This window comes from Lolium rigidum, chromosome 6, assembly GCF_022539505.1.
Source record: "Lolium rigidum isolate FL_2022 chromosome 6, APGP_CSIRO_Lrig_0.1, whole genome shotgun sequence".
In the NCBI taxonomy this organism is placed as follows: Eukaryota; Viridiplantae; Streptophyta; class Magnoliopsida; order Poales; family Poaceae; genus Lolium; species Lolium rigidum.
Window position 1 is genome coordinate 41,988,170 of NC_061513.1, and position 23,550 is coordinate 42,011,719.

Consider the following 23,550-nt stretch of genomic DNA (forward strand, 5'->3'; position numbering starts at 1 on the left):
ATAGTATATCATCCTCCTCTCTTGACCCTTGAAAACTTCCTCCACACCAAACTCAAAGCAAACTCATTAGAGGGTTAGTGCATAATCAAAAATTCACATGTTCAGAGGTGACACAATCATTCTTAACACTTCTGGACATTGCACAAAGCTACTGGACATTAATGAAACAAAAAAATCCATCCAACATAGCAAAAGAGGCAATGCGAAATAAAAGGCAGAATCTGTCAAAACAGAACAGTCTGTAAATACGAATTTTATAGAGGCACCAGACTTGCTCAAATGAAAATGCTCAAATTGAATTAAAGTTGCATACATATCTGAGGATCACTCACGTAAATTGGCATAATTTTCTGAGTTACCTACAGAGAATTAGGCCCAGATTCGTGACAGCAAAGAAATGCATTTCTGCGCAATAATCCAAATCTAGTATGAACCTTACTATCAAAGACTTTACTTGGCACAACAATGCAATAAAATAAGATAAGGAGAGGTTGCTACAGTAGTAACAACTTCCAAGACTCAAATACAAAATAAAAGTACTGTAGCAAAATAAACACATGGGTTATCTCCCAAGAAGTGCTTTCTATGTAGCCATTAAGATGGGCTCAGCAGTTTTAATGATGCACTCGTAAGAAATAGTAGTTGAAGCAAAAGAGAGCATCAAAAGGCAAATTCAAAACAAATTTAAGTCTAACATGCTTCCTATGCATAGGAATCTTGTAAATAAACAAGTTCATGAAGCATAATGCAACAAGCATAGAAAGATAAAACAAGTGCAGCTTCAAGATTTTCAGCAAAAAGAGAGGTGTTTTAGTAACATGAAAATTTCTACAACCATATTTTCCTCTCTCATAATAACTTTCAGTAGCATCATGAGCAAACTCAACAATATAACTATCACATAAAGCATTCTTATCATGAGTCTCATGCATAAAATTATTACTCTCCACATAAGCATAATCAATTTTATTAGTTGTAGTGGGAGCAAATTCAACAAAGTAGCTATCATTATTATTCTCATCATCAAATATAGGAGGCATAGTATAATCACAATAAAATTCACTCTCCATAGTAGGCGGCACCAAAAGACCACTATCATTATAATCATCATAAATAGGAGGCAAAGTATCATCAAAGAAAATTTTCTCCTCAATGCTTGGGGGACTAAAAATATCATGCTCATCAAAACCAGCTTCCCCAAGCTTAGAATTTTCTATATCATTAGCAACAATGGTGTTCAAAGCGTTCATACTAATATTACTACCAGCATGCAAATAAGGTTCCATAGGTTTTTTAATTTTCGCATCAAACAATCCATGTTTTAAATCAGGAAATAGAATAAGAAGCTCATTGTTGTCCATTATGCCAAACTAGTGTAAACAAGAAACAAAAAGATGCAATTGCAGGATCTAAAGGAAATAGCTTCGAGCACACGCACAACGGCAACAGAAAAGTACTTTACCTGGGACCGGAGTATGAGAGCCTTTTACCTTTCCTCCCCGGCAACGGCGCCAGAAAATAGCTTGTTGCCGGGGTCCGGTGTGTGTGTGCCGTTTACCTTTCCTCCCCGGCAACGGCGCCAGAAAATAGCTTGATGTCTACGGGTGCTTCTATTCTTGTAGACAGTGTTGGGCCTCCAAGAGCAGAGGTTTGTAGAACAGCAGCAAGTTTCCCTTAAGTGGATCACCCAAGGTTTATCGAACTCGGGGAGGAAGAGGTCAAAGATATCCCTCTCATGCAACCCTGCAACCACAAAGCAAGAAGTCTCTTGTGTCCCCAACACACCTAATAGGTGCACTAGTTCGGCGAAGAGATAGTGAAATACAGGTGGTATGAATAAATATAAGCAGTAGTAACGGCGCCAGAAAAGTGCTTGCTGGCGTGCAGTTGATGGTAGTAAAATTGCAGGAAGTATAGATGCAGTAAAACAGTAAACAAGTAGCGATAGAAGTATTTAGGAACAAGGCCTAGGGATCATACTTTCACTAGTGGACACTCTCAACATTGATCACATAACAGAATAAATAGATAGATGCTAGACTCTACACCCTCTTGTTGGATGATGAACACCACTAATCGTGTAGGATTACACGAACCCTCAATGCCCGAGTTAACAAGATCCACAATATTCGATGTTCATGTTTAAATAACCTTAGAGTGCATGACAGATCAACATAACCAAACCAAGTACTAACATAGCATGCACTACTTGTCACCTTCACACTACGAAAGGAGGAATAGATCACATCAATACTATCATAGCAATAGTTAACTTCATAATCTACAAGAGATCACAATCATAGCCCACGCCAAGTACTACACGATGCACACACTTGTCACTATTACACCGTGCGGGAGGAATAAACTACTTTAATAACATTACTAGAGTAGCACACGGATAAATTGTGATACAAAACACATTGCAATCATAAAGAGATATAAATAAGCACTTCACTATGCCATTCATAACGGTGAATAAGTATTCTGTGAAATATAGCCTAAGAGACCCACACGGTGCACACACTTGTCACCTTTACACACGTGGGACAAGGAGTCTCCGGAGATCACATAAGTAAAATCCACTTGACTAGCACAATGACATCTAGATTACAAGCATCATCATATGAATCTCAATCATGTAAGGCAGCTCATGAGATTATTGTATTGAAGCACATAGGAGAGAGATTAACCACATAGCTACCGGTACAGCCCCGAGCCTCGATGGAGAACTACTCCCTCCTCATGGGAGACAGCAACGTTGATGGAGATGGCGGTGGTGTCGATGGAGAAGCCTTCCGGGGGCACTTCCCGTCCCGGCGGCGTGCCGGAACAGAGACTCCTGTCCCCCAGATCTTGGCTTCGCGATGGCGGCGGCTCTGGAAGGTTTCTCGTACCGTGGCTTTTCCGTCTCGAAGTTTTAGGTCAGGGACCTTTTTATAGGCGAAGAGGCGGAGTCGGAGGGTCAACGAGGCGACGACACGCTAGGGGGGCGCGGGCCACCCCCAGGCCGCGCCGCCCTGTCATCTGGGGGCCCAGTGGCCCCCTCTGGCGACTCTCGGGTGTTCTGGATGCTTCCGGGGATTCTAAGATGCTGGGCGTTGATTTCGTCCGATTCCGAGAATATTTCCTTACTAGGATTTCGAAACCAAAAACAGCGAGAAACAGAACGGCCCTTCGGCATCTCGTCAATAGGTTAGTTCCGGAAAACGCAAAAATATGACATAAAGTATGCATAAAACATGTAGATATCATCAATAATGTGGCATGAAACATAAGAAATTATCGATACTTCGGAGACGTATCACCCCGTACAGCGACGGTCGGGCGGCGGCCGAGGCTGGGGGCGGCGCTGGAGATGGAGGATCTCATCCACAACGTTCGCGTCGAGCTCAACCGCAAAGGTAAGATCCCGATCTGACCCTCTCGCTGTGTCGAGACCTAAAATCACAAGCTTTCATCTTGGGCATGGTCGTGCTTGTGCTGGTGCATAAAAGGAGAACAACTTGATTACTCTAGGTCATATTAGTGGTTACTCTGATGATTTAGTGATATAAGTTGGCATGTGAGGTCTTGGCATCGACATGGGTAAAGAAAGTTATGGATCTTGAATGTTCTCTGTACAGGCTCTAAAATAATTTGCTTATAGTGCTATTACACATGAATTTATTGAGGTGATGCCACTAAAGCCTGACTATGCTCTAATTGATTTCCAATTGACATGAGGTATATATTTCTTAAATATGTGAAGTTGTTCCTTTAATATTGCAGCTTTTGAACAGATAGTGCAGACTCTGAACTGAACTAATATTGGAAGGACTCAAAGGAACCATGCCAGTGCTCTTTGCAGTCCTAATTGATCAGTACTCACATATATCACTATCATCAGAGATGTTGTGACTACATATTTAGTTTCTGTCGCTAAATTGAGAATTTTACCACTGACAATGGTGGACATGTGGTCGATGGGTTGTATTTTTTGCGGAGCTTCTGAATAGAAAGCCAAAACTACCTGAAAAGAATGAGGTATGCATGGTTTCTTAAGGTGTTGGATAAGTTAATTTTATCATTTCCTATTACAAGATTATTCCTACCAATCTCAGATAATTCATGTTATACTGATTGCATGTTGTTCACTTATTTGAATTTTCAAGCTTAACTGAAATGTTAGAATCCATTTGATGATAATGAAGAGACTTGTAATCTACTATGTCATAAATCATAATCTGAAGCTGGATTTGAACTAGCTCCTTGATACGTCTCAAACATATCTATAATTTCTTATGTTCCATGCTACTTTTATGATGATATTCACATGTTTTATACACATTATATGTTATTATTATGCATTTTCCGGCACTAACCTATTGACGAGATGCCGAAGAGCCGATTGCTCGTTTTTCGCTGTTTTGGTTTCAGAAATCCTAGTAAGGAAATATTCTCGGAATTGGACGAAATCAACGCCCAGGGGCTTATTTTTCCACGAAGCTTCCAGAAGACCGAGGGAGAAACGAAGTGGGGCCACAGGGCGCCGCCACACTAGGGCGGCGCGGCCTAAAGGGGGCAAGACGAAGACGAAGGTGGACGGGCCGAGGGGTTCCCCGCCGGTCAAGGTGAAGACAAAGGCAGTCAGCCGCATCGGCCTCGCGCCTCCACCGCCTCCAAGGCCACGACTGACATAGGCATCCCCAATGGGCCTGCCGAAGATGGTACCCGGGGTTTATTGAAGGCCCATGACCCGAAGAACAAGAAGATTCGGAAGCCCAAGATATTGTTAAGGAAAGTTAGAGTTGTATTAAGAAACCATACTTGTAATCTTGCGGGACGGGTCAGAAACCCTCCCGGACTCTGTAAACTTGTGTATTACGAAACCTTCGGCTCCACCTCCTATATAAGGGGGAGCCGAGGAACAAAGAGAGGATCAAATTTACTGTCAACACAACCCTAGTTTTATATTCGTCGAGTACTTTTCAGCTGAAACCTTCGAGATCTACTTGCCCTCTACATCCAACTAAACCCTAGTCTACAATCCGTAGGCATTGACAAGTTAATACCTTGTCAATTGGCGCCGTCTGTGGGATCTAGAGGCGACAAGGAGCTGATCTCGATGGCACGTTCAAGATCTTCGACTTCGTCGATAGCAAGAAACATCATGGACAGAGGTAAACAGATCGAAACTAGTCTCGTTGATTTTGTTCCTCACCCGCCCTCCCGTTCGGATGCATATGCGTATCTGGAGGAACCCATGGAGATGACGTTTGGAGAGTTCCACTTCCGCGTCGAGAAGGAAGGATCATATCGTCTCAAAATTCCGATCTCGTCGGGATTATCGGCGGTCGATCCCGATATTTCGGACTCGGCATCGTCAACAGAGTCAAGCGATGGAGAAATTTCATCGCCACGCTTCATCAGCACCCGGGCAAGTGAAAAACTCGCCAAGATCTTCAGCAACATATCCTTCGGGTCATCTGCGGACTCCGATATAAGCAATGACTCGAGCGATATCGACAACTTCAACTTCATCGACAGATCCACATCTGTGGGCAAGGTCTTCACCAATCTATATGATGGTGTCACCAAACCCGACAAAGTTCAGAATCCAAAATATCATCAGATCTATGCAATTGGAGAACCAAGCCGGTCAGAACCAGCGACGTCAGAGGCTTTCGACGATGCGGGAAATCCGTATGTCGATCCCGCAGACCTCACACGAGGTTTGGGAACAAAATATATCGGACCAGGAACACGAGAGATGGTACGATTTCCGCAGGCAGTGTGGGATCGAGTCGCCAGAGCTATCGATGGTACAGAACCAATGACCATTATGGCGACACCTGAGGAGTTACAAGCGTATCAATATAGGCTCGCACGTACCAGAAGAGAGCTCGAGAAGCAGAAAATCGAGTTGGGCAGGAGGCAGGAAGCAGCTTCCGCGTCAAGCAGGCGAAGAGCTGAACTAAGCCAACACTCAAGAACTTCGGGAGATAGCCACAGAGAAGCTCAAAGGAGAGCAAGATCTCGGCTGCAAAATATACCCGAAGCAGAAAGAGAGACTCTAATCCAAAACCTCGACATGTCCTTTATGTCAATCGACACGAGGGGGAATATTATTTCAAAAACAGCGGAAGCAGGGTACATGGCGACACAAGCTTTCATCCTGGCGTCCAGGCCACCTCCCGAAGATCCAAGAGAAGCGTTGTATAACATGGCCATGGCAGGATGTGGGGCCATGGGAGCAGCGTTCGCAGCTACACCTCCCGAAGGAACTGCAAGGCAAAATAGTCCGAGACCTACTGCAGCAATGCAAGATCCACCGAGAGCAAGTGGAGTTAGAGACGCAACGACTCAGGCCAGAGTGGATAGAGCGCGACAAGAAAGAAGGGAACATCGGCATTCACCAGAAGTTGCTGAGGAAGATATGTGTGGACTCCCGTGTTTTACGAGACGAGTTCGAAAAACTCGAGTCCTGTTAGGATTCAAGTTACCCGATAGTTTCAAGAAATTCGATGGCCTGCAAGATCCTGAGGATTGGCTAGTCGATTATCTAGAGACGGTGAAATTGATAGGTGGCACCGGGGCAACGAGCAATGCGAGTATTCGAGATACACCTGAGCGGAGCCGCAAGATCCTGGATAAAGAAACTTCCTCCGGGATCCATCGACAGCTGGGACAGTTTTGAGGATGTGTTCGTCAAGAACTTCCGATCAACTTGCAAAAAACCAGCATCACTTGAAGAGCTGAGGTCGTGTCGACAAAAACATGATGAATCGATGAGAAAGTACATCCAAAGGTGGAACATCATCAAAAACTCGGCATAAAACATATCTGACGAGAGAGCAATAGATGCGTTTGTGGCAGGAATTCGGCGAGGAGATTTCGTCGAGGACTTGGGGAGAACTAACCCAAGAACAGTGTCAGCATTGATGGAGATAGCAAACAGGTGGGCAGACGGAGAAGATGTTGTTCACAATAAGCGACACAGGTCACCAGAGGAAGACCGTAGCCGAAACTTTCAAAACAGAAGGCGATTTTCTCGGCAGTTCTCGAGTTACGATGCTCCTGGCCAAATATCGGCTGGTTTTTGGGGAAACAATGGAGGAAACAATAGAGACGAATATCAAAGAAGTAATGAGCAGCGAGGCGACAATAGAGACGATTCTCGAAATAACAGGCAACATAGCGGGTCAAGGTTTCAAAGACCTTTCGTAACTCCCGAAGATATGATGAACGGGCCATGCCAGATGCATTTTTATCTCGACAACAATGGGAGAAGGCAGTCAGGACATCTGCAGAAGGACTGCCGTAATTTTCAAGCAATGCTGCGAGTAGCAGGGATAGCCAATGCTCAAGCAGCAAATAGAAACCTTCAAGGGCCTAGGAGTGACCCCCAGTACCGAGAGCTACGATACGGAAAACCTTCCAGAGACGCCGCCACCGCCAATCCCATCTCGGGGGATTCAGGAGATCGCCTCCGGCACCCTGCCGGAGAGGGGAATCATCTCCCGGAGGTCTCTTCATCGCCATGATCGCCTCCGGATCGATGTGTGAGTAGTTCACCCCTGGACTATGGGTCCATAGCAGTAGCTAGATGGTCGTCTTCTCCTCATTGTGCTATCATGTTAGATCTTGTGAGCTGCCTATCATGATCAAGATCATCTATTTGTAATGCTACATGTTGTGTTTGTTGGGATCCGATGAATATTGAATACTATGTCAAGTTGATTATCAATCTATCATATATGTTGTTTATGTTCTTGCAACTTAATACCGGAAGGGGTTCGGATGATAACCTGAAAGTGGACTATTTAGGCATAGATGCATGCTGGATAGCGGTCTATGTACTTTGTCGTAATGCCCTGATTAAATCTCATAGTACTTATCATGATATATGTATGTGCATTATTATGCCTTCTTTATTTGTCAATTGTCCAACTGTAATTTGTTCACCCAATATGCTATTTATCTTATGGGAGAGACAACACTAGTGAACAGTTGACCCCGGTCCATTCTTTACATCTGAAATACAATCTACTGCAGTACTTGTTCTTTACTGTTCTTCGCAAACATCATCTTCCACACTATACGGTTAATCCTTTGTTACAGTAAGCCGGTGAGATTGACAACCTCACGGTTAATCCTTTGTTACTTCGGCCCAAGCCTACCGGCGACGGGCCTCGCTCCGCTCGTCAGAAGTTAGCCTCCCTTTAGTATATGAATTTGGATCACAATACAACAAAAACCCTGTTTTGAGGGGTTGGCAACTCATCCGAGCTAGCAGACCCCGTATCCCCACCCCGTAAAACAGAATATTCTGTTTTACGGGGTGGGGATATGGGGTCTGCTAGCTCGGACAAGCTTTCGGCCAGTGAAAAATGAATACAGAGCTCTCTACTCGCGAAGGGGCAGAAAAATACGGGGTCTATTAGGCTTGCTTTAAGATTTTGACATTCTAAAAGGTTTCTTTTCCTTTTAAAAAACCCAAACAATTCAACTGTATACATTAGATGTAGGTTATTTTCGGTCGGGCAGTCGGACCGACTCGTTTTAGAAACTATATGTTCCTCTTAAAGTAGATATTAAGAAGATTTTGCCTCAAGTTTAGATTTTTTTTTAAATGGCACAAGTTCAGAATCTAGACATTTGCTTTTCAATTTAAACGTTCATAGAAGGTATATACACACCATATAATTATTCATTAGTTCTAATTTTATAATGTATAGGGCCCTGGATCTATTTATAATTTTTTTGTCACTTCTAAGGTTTTTTGTACTGCTATGATGATTATTGATATATCGATAAAATTTTCGTGAAATAAATAAATAACCCAAGGTTTCGCCTCGATTCTTAAAATGTCCAAAGGAGAAAGCTCGGAGGGGTTCACCATATGCACTGAGGGCCATCGGCCATGACGTGCAGCTGGTCCTTGGCTTGGCTAGTGAACTCCGTGTCCGATTGTGCTGTACGTACTTGACGCGTATCTGTATGCGACTCCGTGTCCAACCGTGCTGTAGCATGTACATACATATAGCTATGGTCTCCGATTCCGACCGATACCGCGAGTCCGTTTACGACTTCCCCTTCCTGGTGTTTGAGCTTTACGTTGCTGGTTCCATAAATACAAGAGAGGAGCGCATCGCAGTATCGCAGAAGACAAAGTTCGATGATCCTCGCCGCGCGGCTAAGTACCACACAGAAACCGACTCGACGATCCGCGTCCGCAACATAAGCACTAGAGGCAATGAAGCTTCATACGGCCGTCCTGGGCGTCATCCTCCTCCTCGCCCTTGTTCTAAACCCCAATGGCGTTGAGGCACGGCCTGCCCCTGCCGACGGCCATCAGAAGAAGTCGTCAAGCTACAGTCTTTTCGTCTTCGGGGATGACTTCGCCGACAACGGGAACCTCCCGCTAACCGACCCCGTCACCCAGATGTCGCGGCAGTGGGCGTACCCCTACGGCTCCTCCTATGTTGACGCCGATGGAAACCCACGACCAAATACTCCGTCGGGACGCTTCTCCAACTATAAAATTCAGTCCGATTTCATTGGTATGCACCTTATGATTATTTCAACTAGCTAGTATGATTATTTATGATTGCCAATTGGCTATAGTATATATACTCACACGTCGTTTCAAAAAAAAAAATACTCACACGTGTGATCTCTTGTAACTTTCAGCAACGATCCTGGGGCTCGAGGAAGCACCTCCAGCCCACGCCCTCACGGCGGAGAAGACCTGCGACCCTTCCGGCATGACCTTCGCTCATGGTGGTGCTGGCGTGCTGGATACCACATCGACACACAAGGTACCCACCCTCGCCAAGCAAGTGGACACTTTCAGAAAGATGGTTAAAGATGGGATCATCTCAGAGAAGCAACTGAGTCGCTCCGTGGCCCTCGTGGCCATCTCCGGCAACGACTACTACGGGAACACCGGCGTGATTGGCCTGAGTGCCCCAAACGATGTAAGTAGCTACCAGCAGACCAAACTTTGAACAATCTATTTATTTATTTATCTCTGCTTCTTGCTTACTAATTTTGATACTATTATGTATGTATTCAGATCAATGCTTATATTGCGAAGGTGACCAAGGAGATTTCCGACAATGTGGACCAAGTGCAGAAGCTCGGGGTGACAAAGGTTCTTGTCAACAACTTGCACCCAGTCAGTTGCACGCCATCGCAAACAAGGACCAACAACTACACCGCGTGCGATGTTTTCGGAAACCTAGGTGCATCTGTCCATAACAATAACTTGAAGCAAGTGATGGCAGCAAAGAAGAATGTCCACGTTGTTGACCTCTACACCGCCTTCAGTAACATCGTGGATAATGTGCCAGGTACGTACATCCATGCATGCATCTGCAAGTCTCAATGCTATTAAGGATAAGATTTCTAATCTATGTATTTGGTTGTGTGCTTGAAATTGATGTGAACAATTTTATCTGATGTACCTATAGGTAAAGGCCAAGAGCTATCCAAGCAATTCAAGCGGAAGTTGTCGCCGTGCTGTGAGAGTTTCGATTCAAAGGGTTACTGTGGACAACAAGGCGAGTCGTCGGAGCTTCTTTACAGCGTGTGCGACAAGTCCAACAAATTTTTCTACTGGGATGACATGCACCCAACACATGCAGGGTGGGAGGCAGTGATGAAACAGGTTGAGAAGCCCTTAGGGGAGTTTATAGATCAAAACTAGCTAGGTTCCAGGATCTTCATAGAGCCATGCATGATGCCTATTTTTTGTTTCCTTTGGATTGTATCTTGGACTACTTAAAGGCTATAGTTTTTTTTAACTCTGTAATAATACTATATATTTAAACGATTACTTCTTTTTTTGTGAAAATTTATGTTCAATGAGTAGGTTCATAAAAAAATTATATGCAGATTGAATACTGGAAAAGGTGAATACTACATCATTGGCTATACGACATACATCATTGGATCAATTGGCCATATGGGCAACTCCATATCATGGTGTTCTCGGAAAACTCCACACACGTTGAACTCAAACTACTTCAACTACCTACTTCAAAAAAAAAAAAACTACTTCAATTACCCCATTTGAATGAAATCAAACTTTCGCCGCTCCTCATAAAGCTTGACATCCCCAAGGCTTTCGACTCTATTCATTGGGTTACATTCTGAACATCATGGTGAGACACGGCTTTGCACCATGGTGGTGCGCTTGGGTTACGGTCATTTTCTTGAACTCAACCTTGCATGTGCTCCTCAATGCCATTCCTGCCAAAGAGATCTGTCATGGTTGTGGTCTGCATCAAGGTGACTCCTCGTCCCCCTGCTGTTTGATCTCATTATGGACCCCCTCCCACGGATCCTGGATCTGTCTACTTAGTCTGGTCTGTTGCAACCTATCCGTGGAAGATTTGTCAAGTCCCGCACCATATATGTTGACAACGTTTTCGTGCCGCTTGAGGCACAATGCATTTCCTACCTTGCAGCTCTACTGCAAAACTCTGCTCTTAAGCAGAGTGACTGCTTGATTCTTGATGATGAGTGATGACCAACAACGGAAACCTCCCCCTAACCGACCTCGTCACCTTGATGTCTGAGCAATGGGCCTACCCGTACGTGGAGGAGCGCCACCTTCTCCCTGGGCGCTACCCATCATCTCGGCAACCTGCACCAGCTCGGCCAGGGCCACCACCAACGGAAGCTGCAGGCTCTGGCCCGGCGCCACGGCTCAATCTTCCTCCTCCGCCTCGGCTCCGTCCCCACGCTTGTGGTCTCCTCGCCCTCCCTAGCCGACGCCGTGCTCAGGACCAGGACCACATCTTCTGCAAACGACCACAGCCGCACACGGCCCGCGGCACGCTCTACGGCTGCCGGGACATGGCCTTCGCGACCTACGGTGAGCGCTGGCGCCAACTCCGCCACATCGCCGTCGTGCACCTCCTCAGCACGAAGTGCGTCGACTCCTTCCGCTCCCTCCGGCTAGAGGAGGCCGCGGGCTTCGTGGAACGGATCCGCGCTGCCAGCGCCAGGGAGGAGGGATCCGCGGTCAACGTGAGCGAGCTCATAATCAGCTGACCAACACCACCGTTGTCTCGAGAGCGGCGTTCGGGAACAAGCTCAAAGATTGCTGCACTAGCCAATTGAACCAAAAGTCCGAACTGATGAAAACAGACTAGATAGTGTATTTATATTCAACACTCCCTCTCACGTCTAGGCTATTTTAGTCCTTAGCGTGGGTTCGGTGTAGGCCGCAGAATCTTTTTTCTTTGTTTTTAAAACTACGTGAGCAGGGTCTTGAACTTGAGACCTCTTAGCTCTGATATCATGAAAGATTGCTGCACTAGCCAATTGAACCAAAAGTTCGAACTGATGGAAAAAGATTAGACAGTATTTATATTCAATACAGCCTCGGCGGGCTGGAGCCAGCCAAGGTCCGCGGCATGATGAAAGAGCTCACGGAGCTGCTCCGGTGGGTGGACTGGGCGACGGGTCTCGACACGAGGGTGAAGAAGACCGCGGCTGAGCTCGACGGTATGGTCGAGAGGACACTGGCGGAGCACGAGGCGAGCCGAGGAAACGAAGACAACAGGGAGGCTGGCGACCTCCTCGACGGTCTGCTCTCAATCTTTAAGGATGGTGATCAGGGGTTCACACTGGACAGGATTGATGTCATTATGTCAAGGCGCTCATATTGGTAATTCGATCAAGAACTAGTAATAATAATAATAATACCACTCTATGACTCTTGCTAATCTTTCGATTCTTGTGTTCCGAACTCAAGAAGGTCTTGGTAGAACGTCAAGTGAAGCTTAGTACACCAGCCATGCGAACGTTTCACACCAACATTTGAGACATCGCCGGGTGCTCAGTAATCCGCGGGCATAAAGCCACACGACTCTTATTTGTCAAATCTTATTCGAGGCTTCTAGCGTCGCCTATCGTTGCGACATGTACCATGTACATGTTTGGGCATGGCCTATTAGTGGCGATGGGAGCGGCCTACGCACAGATGAAGGTTCAAAAAACTGAACGGCTAAATAGAAAAACCAAAGAAACCAGAAGAAAACTAGAGAAAATGACGAAAACTGAATAACTTCAAGGTACTTGGGCTGACCCTTTTAAGCCGAAGCGTGTGTGCAAGGCTTTTAATATGTCCCGCTAATGGACGAAAAATAGGGTTTACCGAGACAAGGTGGGTGCAGCATTTGGCTCCGCCCACATTTTCTGTCGCAAATAGTTTTAAGTGGGCCATCCCATGTAGGGTTCTCTACAACGGTTTTGGGAAGCTTATAAATACTTTTTAATGGGTTTTCCATGGTTTTCTAGTGGTTTTTCTATTTTTCTCATTTGATTCTGTTTTTCATAAAAAAAAGTCATATTTGGAAAATGTTAAAATTTAAAATGTTCAGATTTTGAAAATATTTATCTAAAAAATGTTCAGATTTTAATAATATTCATACTAAAAACATTCAGATTTAGAAACAAAATATTCAAATATGCTCTTTTGTTTTGAAACAAAAAAAGGGAAAAACAAAAGAGGGTGTGGGAGCGGTTATTATAATGGCCCAAGCCCAAGTATGCAAACGCACGAGCAGAGCACATGCTTAGAGGGATACATATGAGCTCCCTAGGGATGAGACGCCAGACGGCTAGAGATTGTGGCTGACCTTGCCGGAGACGCGGATGGTGCTTTGGTGGCGACATCACCGACGAAGGCAAGGATATTACCTCACCGGGCTCGCTATCGCCATTGCCCATTGGCATATGCATATGCTGGTTGCAGTGGTATGTGCTACAACTGGATAAATTGTTCTAAAACTTAACATCTATTCCCACAAAAAAAATCGTTATTATGATAGTGTTGCAATAGGCAATCAGGACAGTCATATGAAAAGAGGAAAGTATATTAAAAGGATAGGCTCGCACGACGAGGATCACGTAGACTAATTAGAAGCAGTGTCATGTCATTTAACTGAGCTTAGTAGGTCGTAGGCTCGTTGAGTTGGTCTTTTGAGATTGGTTTGGTGAGCACTTTTACCTGGAAGCAGTTGAGCCCTCGAGCTTTTGGCCAAAAGGACTTCCCGAGCACATGACCTCCAATTTGAGAATTGGCACCAAGAGATCGAGAGTGAGAGAGAAAATATAAGGGTATTAATTAACTTGTGTACGTATGAGAGCTTGTGCTTAATGAAATGAAGATCGCCATGATGCTGCCTGTGGTCCATGGCCTTGGCACACATAAAAGAAAGATTTTGGCCCACGCAAAGCCTAGATCAACAGTACTTTTCAGGGTCCTGCAGCCACACGGCCCGCAGACACACTGAGAACACCACCCTCTTGCCTAGCTATCTCAACGATCACACGCACGCAACTATTACTACCACGTACTACAACAAGATCTTTTAAGTTGGCAGACGAGCTAAATAAAGCCTCTTTGATTAGGCTCAAGATCTTTGGATCGACACCTTCACGTTCCGGTACCTGTCGATCGTGGGCACGAGCTAGCTGTGGAGGAGAGGTGTATAGTAGTAGCACTGGTGCACAACTAAAGGGCGCCGCGTACTATTCGTGATAAACATTTCGTTGTACCCCTTCAAAGGAGCTCAGGGACACATGCAGCACGATTAATATTGTTTCCGATCGGCCTTGGCATATGCTTAAAGGTCTCTTTCACCTACATGATCAAGCTAACTAGCTCTACCACACCACACCATATACCACACCACTTGGCATTAGAAATTCAGACACGGTACCTCCACAAGCTTGGATATTTAGCTAGCTGCCACGCATGGAGCCAGCTGAATTGACTGAAGTTGTTATGAAAGTTGCATGTCATCGTTCATGGTTTTAACATGCTGCCTGCAGTGTGATGTAACTATGTAAGTAAGGAGCTAAGTAATTCGAACTAGCTTGTTTTTAAGAGTTACTTGGACGACAGAAAGGACAGTATGCCTCAACTTTTTTAAAAGATAACGAGGAGTACATGGCTAGTTCACCCTGATTATCAAGGAGAAATCAATTGGTAGCGGACTTCCCTTTGTGCTACAGCAAACTAAAGGCAGATTCAGAACGAGCCGATCGAGTTCTTATTATAATTGCGCAATCATTCTTCGAATTCTAGAGCAATGATTCCGCGGGATTTCTGCATCTGTGTTGTTTACACACTATATGTATACTAGTGTGTGGGGTGGCCGGGCTATATAGGTAGCGGCGCGCCCCAGTTGACGGCGTGGTGGCACGGCTAAATATTGCTGGAGGGGCTAAACCAGCACTGATGATGCGCCCCGCTGAGGCTACAGTTCAGCTTGGAAATCTGCCAGGAAAATCCCGGGCAGCATTCTCATGGGGAAGAAGGGTTAAACAAAGGGAGTGCGTGGGAGATGGTTAGTGGACATCCCCAGCAACATAAAACAAACAGACCCAGTTTCAATTCGAGCCCAGCTGCAATCAGGACTGGCAGTAGTGGAGGAGGATATGTCTAATGTATCTGCCCATGTGTGTGTGGGTACCTGTACTCCAATACGTACTTGTAGTAGCGTGTACTGTACGGTCATCGGTCAGCATCATGTATACTATACTCCAGGCCATGGAACTTGATCCCACTAATTGACAGATGAACAGATGAAAGAAGATAATCGGTGCGGTGTTCATTGTAGACTGCTGCTCTTCAATAATTTTCTTTTTGTAGATTGTTGCTCCTGCTGCCAGTGGTACGTTCAACTGTCCACGTGCGCCTCGCTGATTCGCGGGAGACATCCATAGATAAGGGAGGGAGTGAGTGGTCTTGCTCCCGTTTGATGGAAGGAAGGAGAAGGAAGGCATTGTACGCGCCCATCTTTACGTCAAATCCATAACGGCAGTAGCCAGGATAGCAACAAGCCATGACATGAGTAGAGTAACCCATACATACAGAAATAATCATTAAAGGAAAAGCTATGCATAATAATAAGCAGCTCCATTAGCTAGAGGCCGGCCGCTTGGCTTGGGGGGTTTATGTTTATCGGCTAGCTAATGCTAATGATCTTCCGGCCGGCCGGAAGGGCAGTCTTTGTTGCTTTAGTTTTTAGCAGTGGTTGCAACGGTTGTTGGGTGGCGAGTGTGCGTCGTCCATCTCCATGGCACCACACCACGGCCGGCTTGTAAAGCTCTCTCTGCTAGTGGAGGGAGAATGGGGCCTCGCTGGCAATCATTGGTCTACTCATTGATTTCTAGCGAGCGAGCGTTTCAGAACTTTCATCTACTCATCATCATCATCAGAACAACGTGCACTCTCTCAGCAGTCTGCACACTTTTCTCTCACTCACACTCCCTGCCATAGCCGAGGACAAAAGGGGGAGTGAAATATGGAATGTAGGCCGCTTGCTGCACGGAATACTAAAACTTTTCCGAGGAATTTACGAGCAATATCAATGTCCCACTTGTTAGCTGCTAAAGTACACTTTTTTTTTCTTGAAGAAGATGAGGAACTAAGAAAGGGAAACTAGTTTAGTGGGGTTCTTAGCAAGTGTGAGCTAGCATAGCATGTGTACCAGAAAAGTAGGGTAAGATCCATCCATCTGCTGGTGCGATTTGCACATCTCTCCTAGAGGTGTTTGAACATGATCAGTGCAACCAGTGAGGAAAATTGTAAAGAGAAAGGTGCATAGTAGCAGCAAAAAAAAATTGTATCTTTTTCTTCACAAAGGCATCATTTCACCCTGTAAAGGGAGCAGGGGTGAGTGAGAGGATGATGCTCTAGAGGAGACGGGCCGGGGAAAAGATGGGCAAAAACAGAGTGGCCGCGGCGCAAGCAGGAGGAATTAACAGAAGAGGAAGTAAAAAAGCTAGAGAAACGAACGAAGAAGAAGAAGAAAGAAAAAAGGTCTGGACAACAAACACCTTGCTTGATTACAAGTCATCCTCGGTGATGCTCTCCAGGTGCGGCCGCCACACGGCCACGCGCCCGCGCCGCCGGTCCCTGGCCGTCGACGCCTTCTCCTTCATGATCTCCGACAGGTACCGCTCGTTCGCCAGCAGCCGCTCCTTCTCGCCCTCCGCGCTCTGGGACTGGGACGCCGATGAAGCCGGCGTCTTGCTGCGGCCGGGAGCCTCGCCGCCGGAGGACTCTTTCCTCCTTCGCCGCCTCCTCGCCGCTTGCGCGGGCACGGGCGCTGGCGCGGGAGTCTTCGGCTTCCCAGCTGCTTTCTCCGGCGCCGGGGTCATCACCGGCATGAGGAAGTAGATCTTGCCCTTCTGCAGCTCGGCATTGGGCGGCAGAATCACGGGCTTCTGGACCACGATGCCGCCGCCGCCGTCGGCGGGGCAGGTGGACGGCGGCTTCCGGAGCACGTGCTTCGGGTACGCCTTCATGATCTCGCCGGCCAGCACGGGCTCGCTGATCTCCTCCACCCGGCCGTTGGAGTGCACGATCCGCACCACGTCCAGGGCGCCGCACGGCAGGATGCACGCGATGCAGCACCGGATGGTCTCCATGACTGCTGCTCAACTGATCCACACCAGTCAACCTCTCTATCTATCTCCTTGATCTCACTCTTGCTCCGGGTCGGCCGCGCTGCGCCGAGCTGGCGAGAGCTACAAGCTCATAAGGCAGCCAGCTACGACTGGAAGGGCTGGATGATGTGCACGCTATACCGGCGAGCGAGCCCTCACCTGGTCCTTTTGGTGCGGGGTATGTTCGTGCTCTTATATAGTGGTACCGGAGGATTCTGGCTTGGCTTTGCTTTGGGATATATAGGCTCGTGTATTGTACAATGGTGTAGTATGGAGGAAGTGGTTCCTGTTCTTTCGGGTTTCTTTGTGTCAGCTAGTCTTCTCACAAGTGCTAGTGCCGCTCCTGATCATTATCTACCACACCACTATTCACACTTGTGTCGTCTTGATCCCTAGATCCGCCGTGATCGGTCGATGGCGGCGCTCTTGTGTCGTCTTCCCTCTTGAGGGCATCGATTTGGAGCTGCTTAGGCCGGAGGGACCTGTGGAAGTTGGTTGGTGTTGGCGTCGTGGGCTGAGTGGCAACGATGACAATGGTGAGCGGATCGGAGCTGCGGCATGTCCTTCGTCACCCTGCCGTGATGGTGAAGTCGGAGTTGCGAGGCGACTTGTGGCAACGATGTCACTTGATTGGTGCTTGCGTCGGTGCAAGGCGTGCAACTTTCTCCTATGAAGGTCGCGGTTGAAGTCGGAGCTGCCTCCTCCTCGACGTGCTTGGGGGTCGACTGTTTGGCATGGGCTCACATGGGCTCCGATGTCGTTCGCGGCGAGGGTCTTGGTGGCGGTCGTCTAAGGTGAAGTCGGAATCGCTGGCTCGTGGAGGAGTGACGACGATGACGCTCGATGACATCCTCAACGAGGGTCTTTCTTCTCGATGACGTGTGTGCTTCGTGTGGGTAGCCAGGTTGGCCGGGGTGCTCGGTGTGTGTTGTTGGTTTTCGCCCGATTTTCTCCTAAAAATTGGGCACTTCTTCTTAATTAATGGATGAGGCAAAGCTTTTGCCTCCGTTTCAAAAAAACTATTCACACTTGCTGCCTTAATTTATAGAGGGAATGAACACCAGGGGGTCGACGTGTACACAAAAATAAAGTAGGATTGGGAATGTGGGAATTCATTTTCTACTTTATTGTATTTCATTTCTTTTTCTATTATCCTTTTGGCCTTGGAGTGGGACGGGGCCCCTTGGCTTAAATCATTGGTACTCCACAACCTTGTACTTTGGTAAAGGGCTGGGGGGCTGGTTTTCATGGGCTCATCATGTGAGAGTGGACGATCGTCTGTAAAAACTTCAGTTTGGTGCATGCACAACTAGCTCGTGGGGTTCTGAAATAGGATGAAAAATGAAGTGCTCCATGCAATCTGTAAAATCACCGTGTGCAGCACCACATGTGCGCGGTGATTTAATCCGCAAAGAAGATAAGAGCGTGGTGATTTGTGGGCATGGACCGCCGTCACTGTTGTTGTGATTGAAGGCTGCTTGATATGTCTCTTATTTGGCGACCTGCAGTGGACAAATACGCATTCAATTAGGGGACAAATACCATCAGGTAAGGAACAGTGTCTCACAATATCAATGCCACTCCGTATCGATCTGAATGTTTTGGTTCAACAAAAGTAGCGGGTTGACAAATGCTGCATGGTATGCATTGTATTTGCAAGAATGCAAAACATGATGTGCATATGTATCCTCCTCTGAAAGGAATTGTTCATGGCATTATCACAAGGCATGGGCTTTGGCTAGGAACCAACATAATGATTGAATTTGAAGAAACAAAATGAGTGCAATTACTATTCACCCTGATAGTAACTGATGATCGTTGTATTAACTGATTTCTCGTTAACATAAATTTATGAATAAAAATAAATAATTAATAACCAACATAGGAGTGACGACGGTGGTGTCCCCATCCATAGAGTTACTCCAGATTATTGAGACTCTTTGAACGACTGTGTGCATCTTAGCTATGCAGAGGTCGGCTGTAATTGCTTTTGTTGAGTAATAAAGCGCCCATTATAAAAAAAAATAGAGTTACCCAGCGGGAGCTCTTCACACGGTTAGAGAAGAAAAGGTTGATAGGTGGGGCCCGCCTGCCATCGAGAGAGAAAAAAGAAAGAGAGAAACTATTCAACGGAGCGGTGAGAAAATAATAGAATTTGTCCTAATCTTTACCATGTAGGACTCGTAGGTGGGCTTGAGTTTTAAACTCCCAACCCTGAGGTGGTGGTTTGGTGACACCGTCACCCCAAAAGTGGTGGTTTTCCTTTCAATTTTCAGTGTTTCATATAAATGTTGGTGATTTATACTATGCGATAACTCAGAGCATCTCTACCGGCGAGCCTCGGATTGTAGCCGACAACAATTTGACGATTTAAGTGAGAGAAACTGATCACGCCGGAGCCCAATACAAGCGCCAGAAAACTTCAAAAGAACCATGTAGGAAGGGAGGATATCGAGCACGCCGACAGCTGCTGGGAACAAACTCTATGTAGGAAGATTCCCTCCGTCCCACGCGTCAACCTCTCTCTCTCCCGAGCTGCTACCGCTCTCTTTCCTTCTTAATTCCCCACCTACCATCCTAACACTCTCTTCTCTTTCATTTGCTGCTAGCGCATGCTATTCGAGTTAACCGGTCGGAGGGTGGCGTGCTGGAGGCGAGCCGGCAGGACAGGCGCCTAGCCGTGACAACCAATGGGAGGGAGGCAAGGGCGTGACGCGGTATTGTCTAGAGAAACGAAAGGATGAGGGGATCAGGGGAACGACGGTCTCGTTTCGCTTGGAATTCCTCTTGGGTCAAAATTTCCTCATATGTTTTTTTCCTTCTATATGGTATATGGGCTGAATTGAAATTTTAGGGTGGTCCATGGACCTCCAGGCCACCCTGTACATTCATCAATTCTAGTTTTTTTTTCGAAATGGGAGCGTCGCCTCAGCATCAATCATGGATCAGCTTTTTTTTTTCAAAACATGGATCAACTATCAAAAGATGAAAGCAACATAAAGCTATCCATTCTTAATTCTACTAATATGATGTCAGTCATGTGCAACCATTAGCAGCCAGTTGCATCCAGTATTCATAGCTTCCCGCTGATCCTCCGGAATTAAGAAGGCCCACAAACGTATCCAATGCACAGCTAGATATATAACCTGCAAAAAAATAGTTTCCTTCTTTTTGTTAAAAACAATATCATTTCTGCATGTCCATATTGACCAACAAATAGCTGAAATGCCAATCTGTAATTTTAAGGGGGGCTTTCACTATCCATAAATATTTTCGTAAGTACCTAGTATGATCATTCATCAAGTTGAGATACATTGATTTGACCGTAAACAAACCCGAATCAACTAGTTTCCACACAAATCTATCAGGCTCATCCGAAAGCTGAACTCCTATTAAACATTGACATATGTGTACCTATTGATTCCACTTGTGTTTATTAAACGCCCTTCTAAAACCAATATGTAGAGGATTTTGAGCTAAGACGTTCACCACCAAGATATTTTTCCATTGCACAATATTATATAAAGATGAATATTGGTGTGAAAGAGGCACATCCCCTAGCCATATGCCTTCCCAAAACCGAACACTAGCACCATTTCTAATTTTAAAATAACCTTTATCAAAGAAATCATTTTTAATTCACATAAGGCCCTCCCAAAAGGGGAAATCTGTCGGTTTTTCGTCAACCTCCGCCAAAGTTTTGCTCTTAAGGTATTTGTTGTGTAATAATTGTTGCCACATCCCCTCTTCTGTTAGTAGTTTGAACAGTCATTTACTGAGCAAACACCTATTCTTTAATTCAAGAACTTCAATACCTAACCCCCCTTGATCCTTTGGTCGGCATACTATGCTCCATCGAGTTAACCTATATTTCTTTTTTTTCATCTGATTGCCAAAAGAACCTTGACCTATAAAAGTCAAGTATCTTTCTAACCCCAATTGGAATTTCTAGAAAATATAACATGGACATTGGTAAACTAGTGAGGACCGAGTTTATAAGTACAAGGTGATCTCTGTAAGAAAGAAGTTTGCCGCGTCAACATCCCAACTTTGCAACAAAACGACTTTCTACCAGATTCCACTCCGAATTACGAAGAATTTTGTGGTGAATAGGTATACCCAAATACCTAAATGGTAAAGTTCCAGATTCGCACCAAAATATATCTTTGTAATGATGCTCCACATCCTTAGCTTTACCAAAACAGAATAGTTTGCTCTAATGAAAATTTATTTTCAAGCCCAATAAATGTTCAAAGATGGATAGAATTAGTTTCATATTTACTTGTATCATCAACATATTGGAGAATGGACACTCCTCCATAAACCAAATGAGGTACAATACTGCCTATCTGTCCAACATGCTTAGACCTGCCAATAAGAATAGCCAACACATCGGCTACAGTGTTTAATAGAATTGGAGACAAAGGATCACCTTGTCGCAATCCTTTCTTCGTATGGAAATTATTACCGATATCATCATTGACCCGTATTCCAACACCTCCTCCCTGAACAAAACTTTAAATCCATTCACACCATTTAGGTTCAAAACCCTTCATACGCAACACTTGATGTAGAAATGGCTATTTTACTTTATTATATGCAATTTCAAAATCAATTTTAAAGAGGAGTCCATCCAACTTTTTCCGGTGCAGCTCATGAATGGTTTCACGAAGCACAACAACACCTTCTAATATAGGTCGCCCTGGCATGAACGCGGTTTGCGTGGGTCAGACCACTTTATGTACCAAGTGAGAGATACGATTAGTAGCTACCTTTGTGAAAATCTTGAAACTAACATTCAATATACATATCGATCTATATTGCTGAATTTGCACCACATTCTCTTTTTTTGGGAGTAGATCACACCAACAATTTGAATAACAGGAATCCTCTTGTCTGAAAATGACCAAACATAGCCATTAGGTCAATTTTAATTACATCCCAAAACTTTTGGAAGAACTCTGTTGGAAATCCATCTGGCCTAGGAGATTTATTATGCCCATTTGAGAAATAGCCTTATAGACTTTTTCCTCGCTAAAGTTAGCTGTTAAGACGACATTTTCCTCCATAGACAGCTGAGGTATATCATCCATTCTATCCTCCATGATGGAGAAATAATTTTCCTCAGGAGTTCCGAACAACTTTTTACAATATTCGGTAATAAAAACTTTAATATTATCTTCCCCAACATTGGTACACTCGAATTGGAATATTTTTCTTTCTATGTTTTTCATTCGCTATAAGATGAAAATATTTAGTATTTTGACCACCTTCCTGAACATGCTTAACCTTAGCTCTTTGAGCCCATTTAATCTCTTCATCAAGTCTAAGTTTATTAATGCAATCATTAGCATCTTTTAACTCTGCCCTTTCTAAGAGCATCTCCAACAGACGCACTAAAAATCGGCGCGCTAAACCTCGCTTCCGCCGCGCTGTAAACGGATGACGCGCGCTGGACCGAAATTTGCCCCGCCGGATGCTCCATTTTGCAGCGCGCATTGGCGTGGTAAAAAAAATACCTCCGCCGGATGCTCCATTTTGCAGCGCGCAGCGCGGTGCAAACAACAAACACACACAAGTATGCATCAAAGAAGATCAAACAACCATATAAATTCACAAACAAAATGTACCATACAAATGCAACAAATTGTTCACGACAAATACAACAAGTACATGAAATTGTTCACACCAAATACAACAAGTTTAGAGACCAACATACAACAATACAACATAGTTTTAAGACAATACAACACATAGTTTTCAAACAAATACAACAAGTATGCAACTATTATTGTCCATTCCAATTCCATCATTCTTTCATGAGATCTTTTTAGAGCTCATCATGTGTGTCACTGGAGCGAATGACATGGTACGAGGCAATGAACCGGCAATCCTATGTGCGGCCCTCCTCACTTGCATGGGAACCCCCATCGTTCATCCTCTATAATCATGTTATGCATGATGACACAAGCGGTCATGATATACCAAAGGCACTCTTGGTCCCAAAATCTAGCCGGCCCTCTCACAATGGCTAATTGGGCTTGCAAAATGGGGGGGGGGGGGATTTCCAGCCGTTGGGTATTCACGCGTGCG

At 45.3% G+C, this 23,550-nt stretch overlaps 2 protein-coding genes and 1 pseudogene across 2 annotated transcripts; 2 read left to right on the forward strand and 1 right to left on the reverse strand.

Moving 5' to 3' along the window:
* Positions 1-9,235: 9,235 nt before the first annotated feature.
* LOC124660007 (GDSL esterase/lipase At5g03610-like) lies at positions 9,236-10,690 on the forward strand. The gene is made up of 4 exons (XM_047197807.1): positions 9,236-9,542; positions 9,673-9,959; positions 10,058-10,334; positions 10,455-10,690. The coding sequence occupies exons 1-4, from the start codon at positions 9,236-9,238 to the stop codon at positions 10,688-10,690; spliced, it is 1,107 nt and encodes a 368-aa protein (XP_047053763.1).
* Positions 10,691-11,844: 1,154 nt separating this feature from the next.
* LOC124662521 lies at positions 11,845-12,665 on the forward strand (annotated as a pseudogene).
* A 3,929-nt stretch (positions 12,666-16,594) lies between these two features.
* On the reverse strand, positions 16,595-17,790 carry LOC124667186 (splicing factor, arginine/serine-rich 19-like). The gene has a single exon (XM_047204504.1). The coding sequence runs from the start codon at positions 17,437-17,439 to the stop codon at positions 16,855-16,857; it is 585 nt and encodes a 194-aa protein (XP_047060460.1). The 5' UTR covers positions 17,440-17,790; the 3' UTR covers positions 16,595-16,854.
* Positions 17,791-23,550: the final 5,760 nt, after the last annotated feature.

Coding starts and splice junctions, on each gene's coding strand:
- LOC124660007 (XM_047197807.1), top strand. CDS start 9,236: ATGAAGCTTCATACGGCCGTCCTGGGCGTCATCCTCCTCCTCGCCCTT. Junction 9,543..9,672: donor AATTCAGTCCGATTTCATTG/GTATGCACCTTA, acceptor TGTAACTTTCAG/CAACGATCCTGGGGCTCGAG. Junction 10,335..10,454: donor CATCGTGGATAATGTGCCAG/GTACGTACATCC, acceptor ATGTACCTATAG/GTAAAGGCCAAGAGCTATCC.
- LOC124667186 (XM_047204504.1), bottom strand. CDS start 17,439: ATGGAGACCATCCGGTGCTGCATCGCGTGCATCCTGCCGTGCGGCGCC.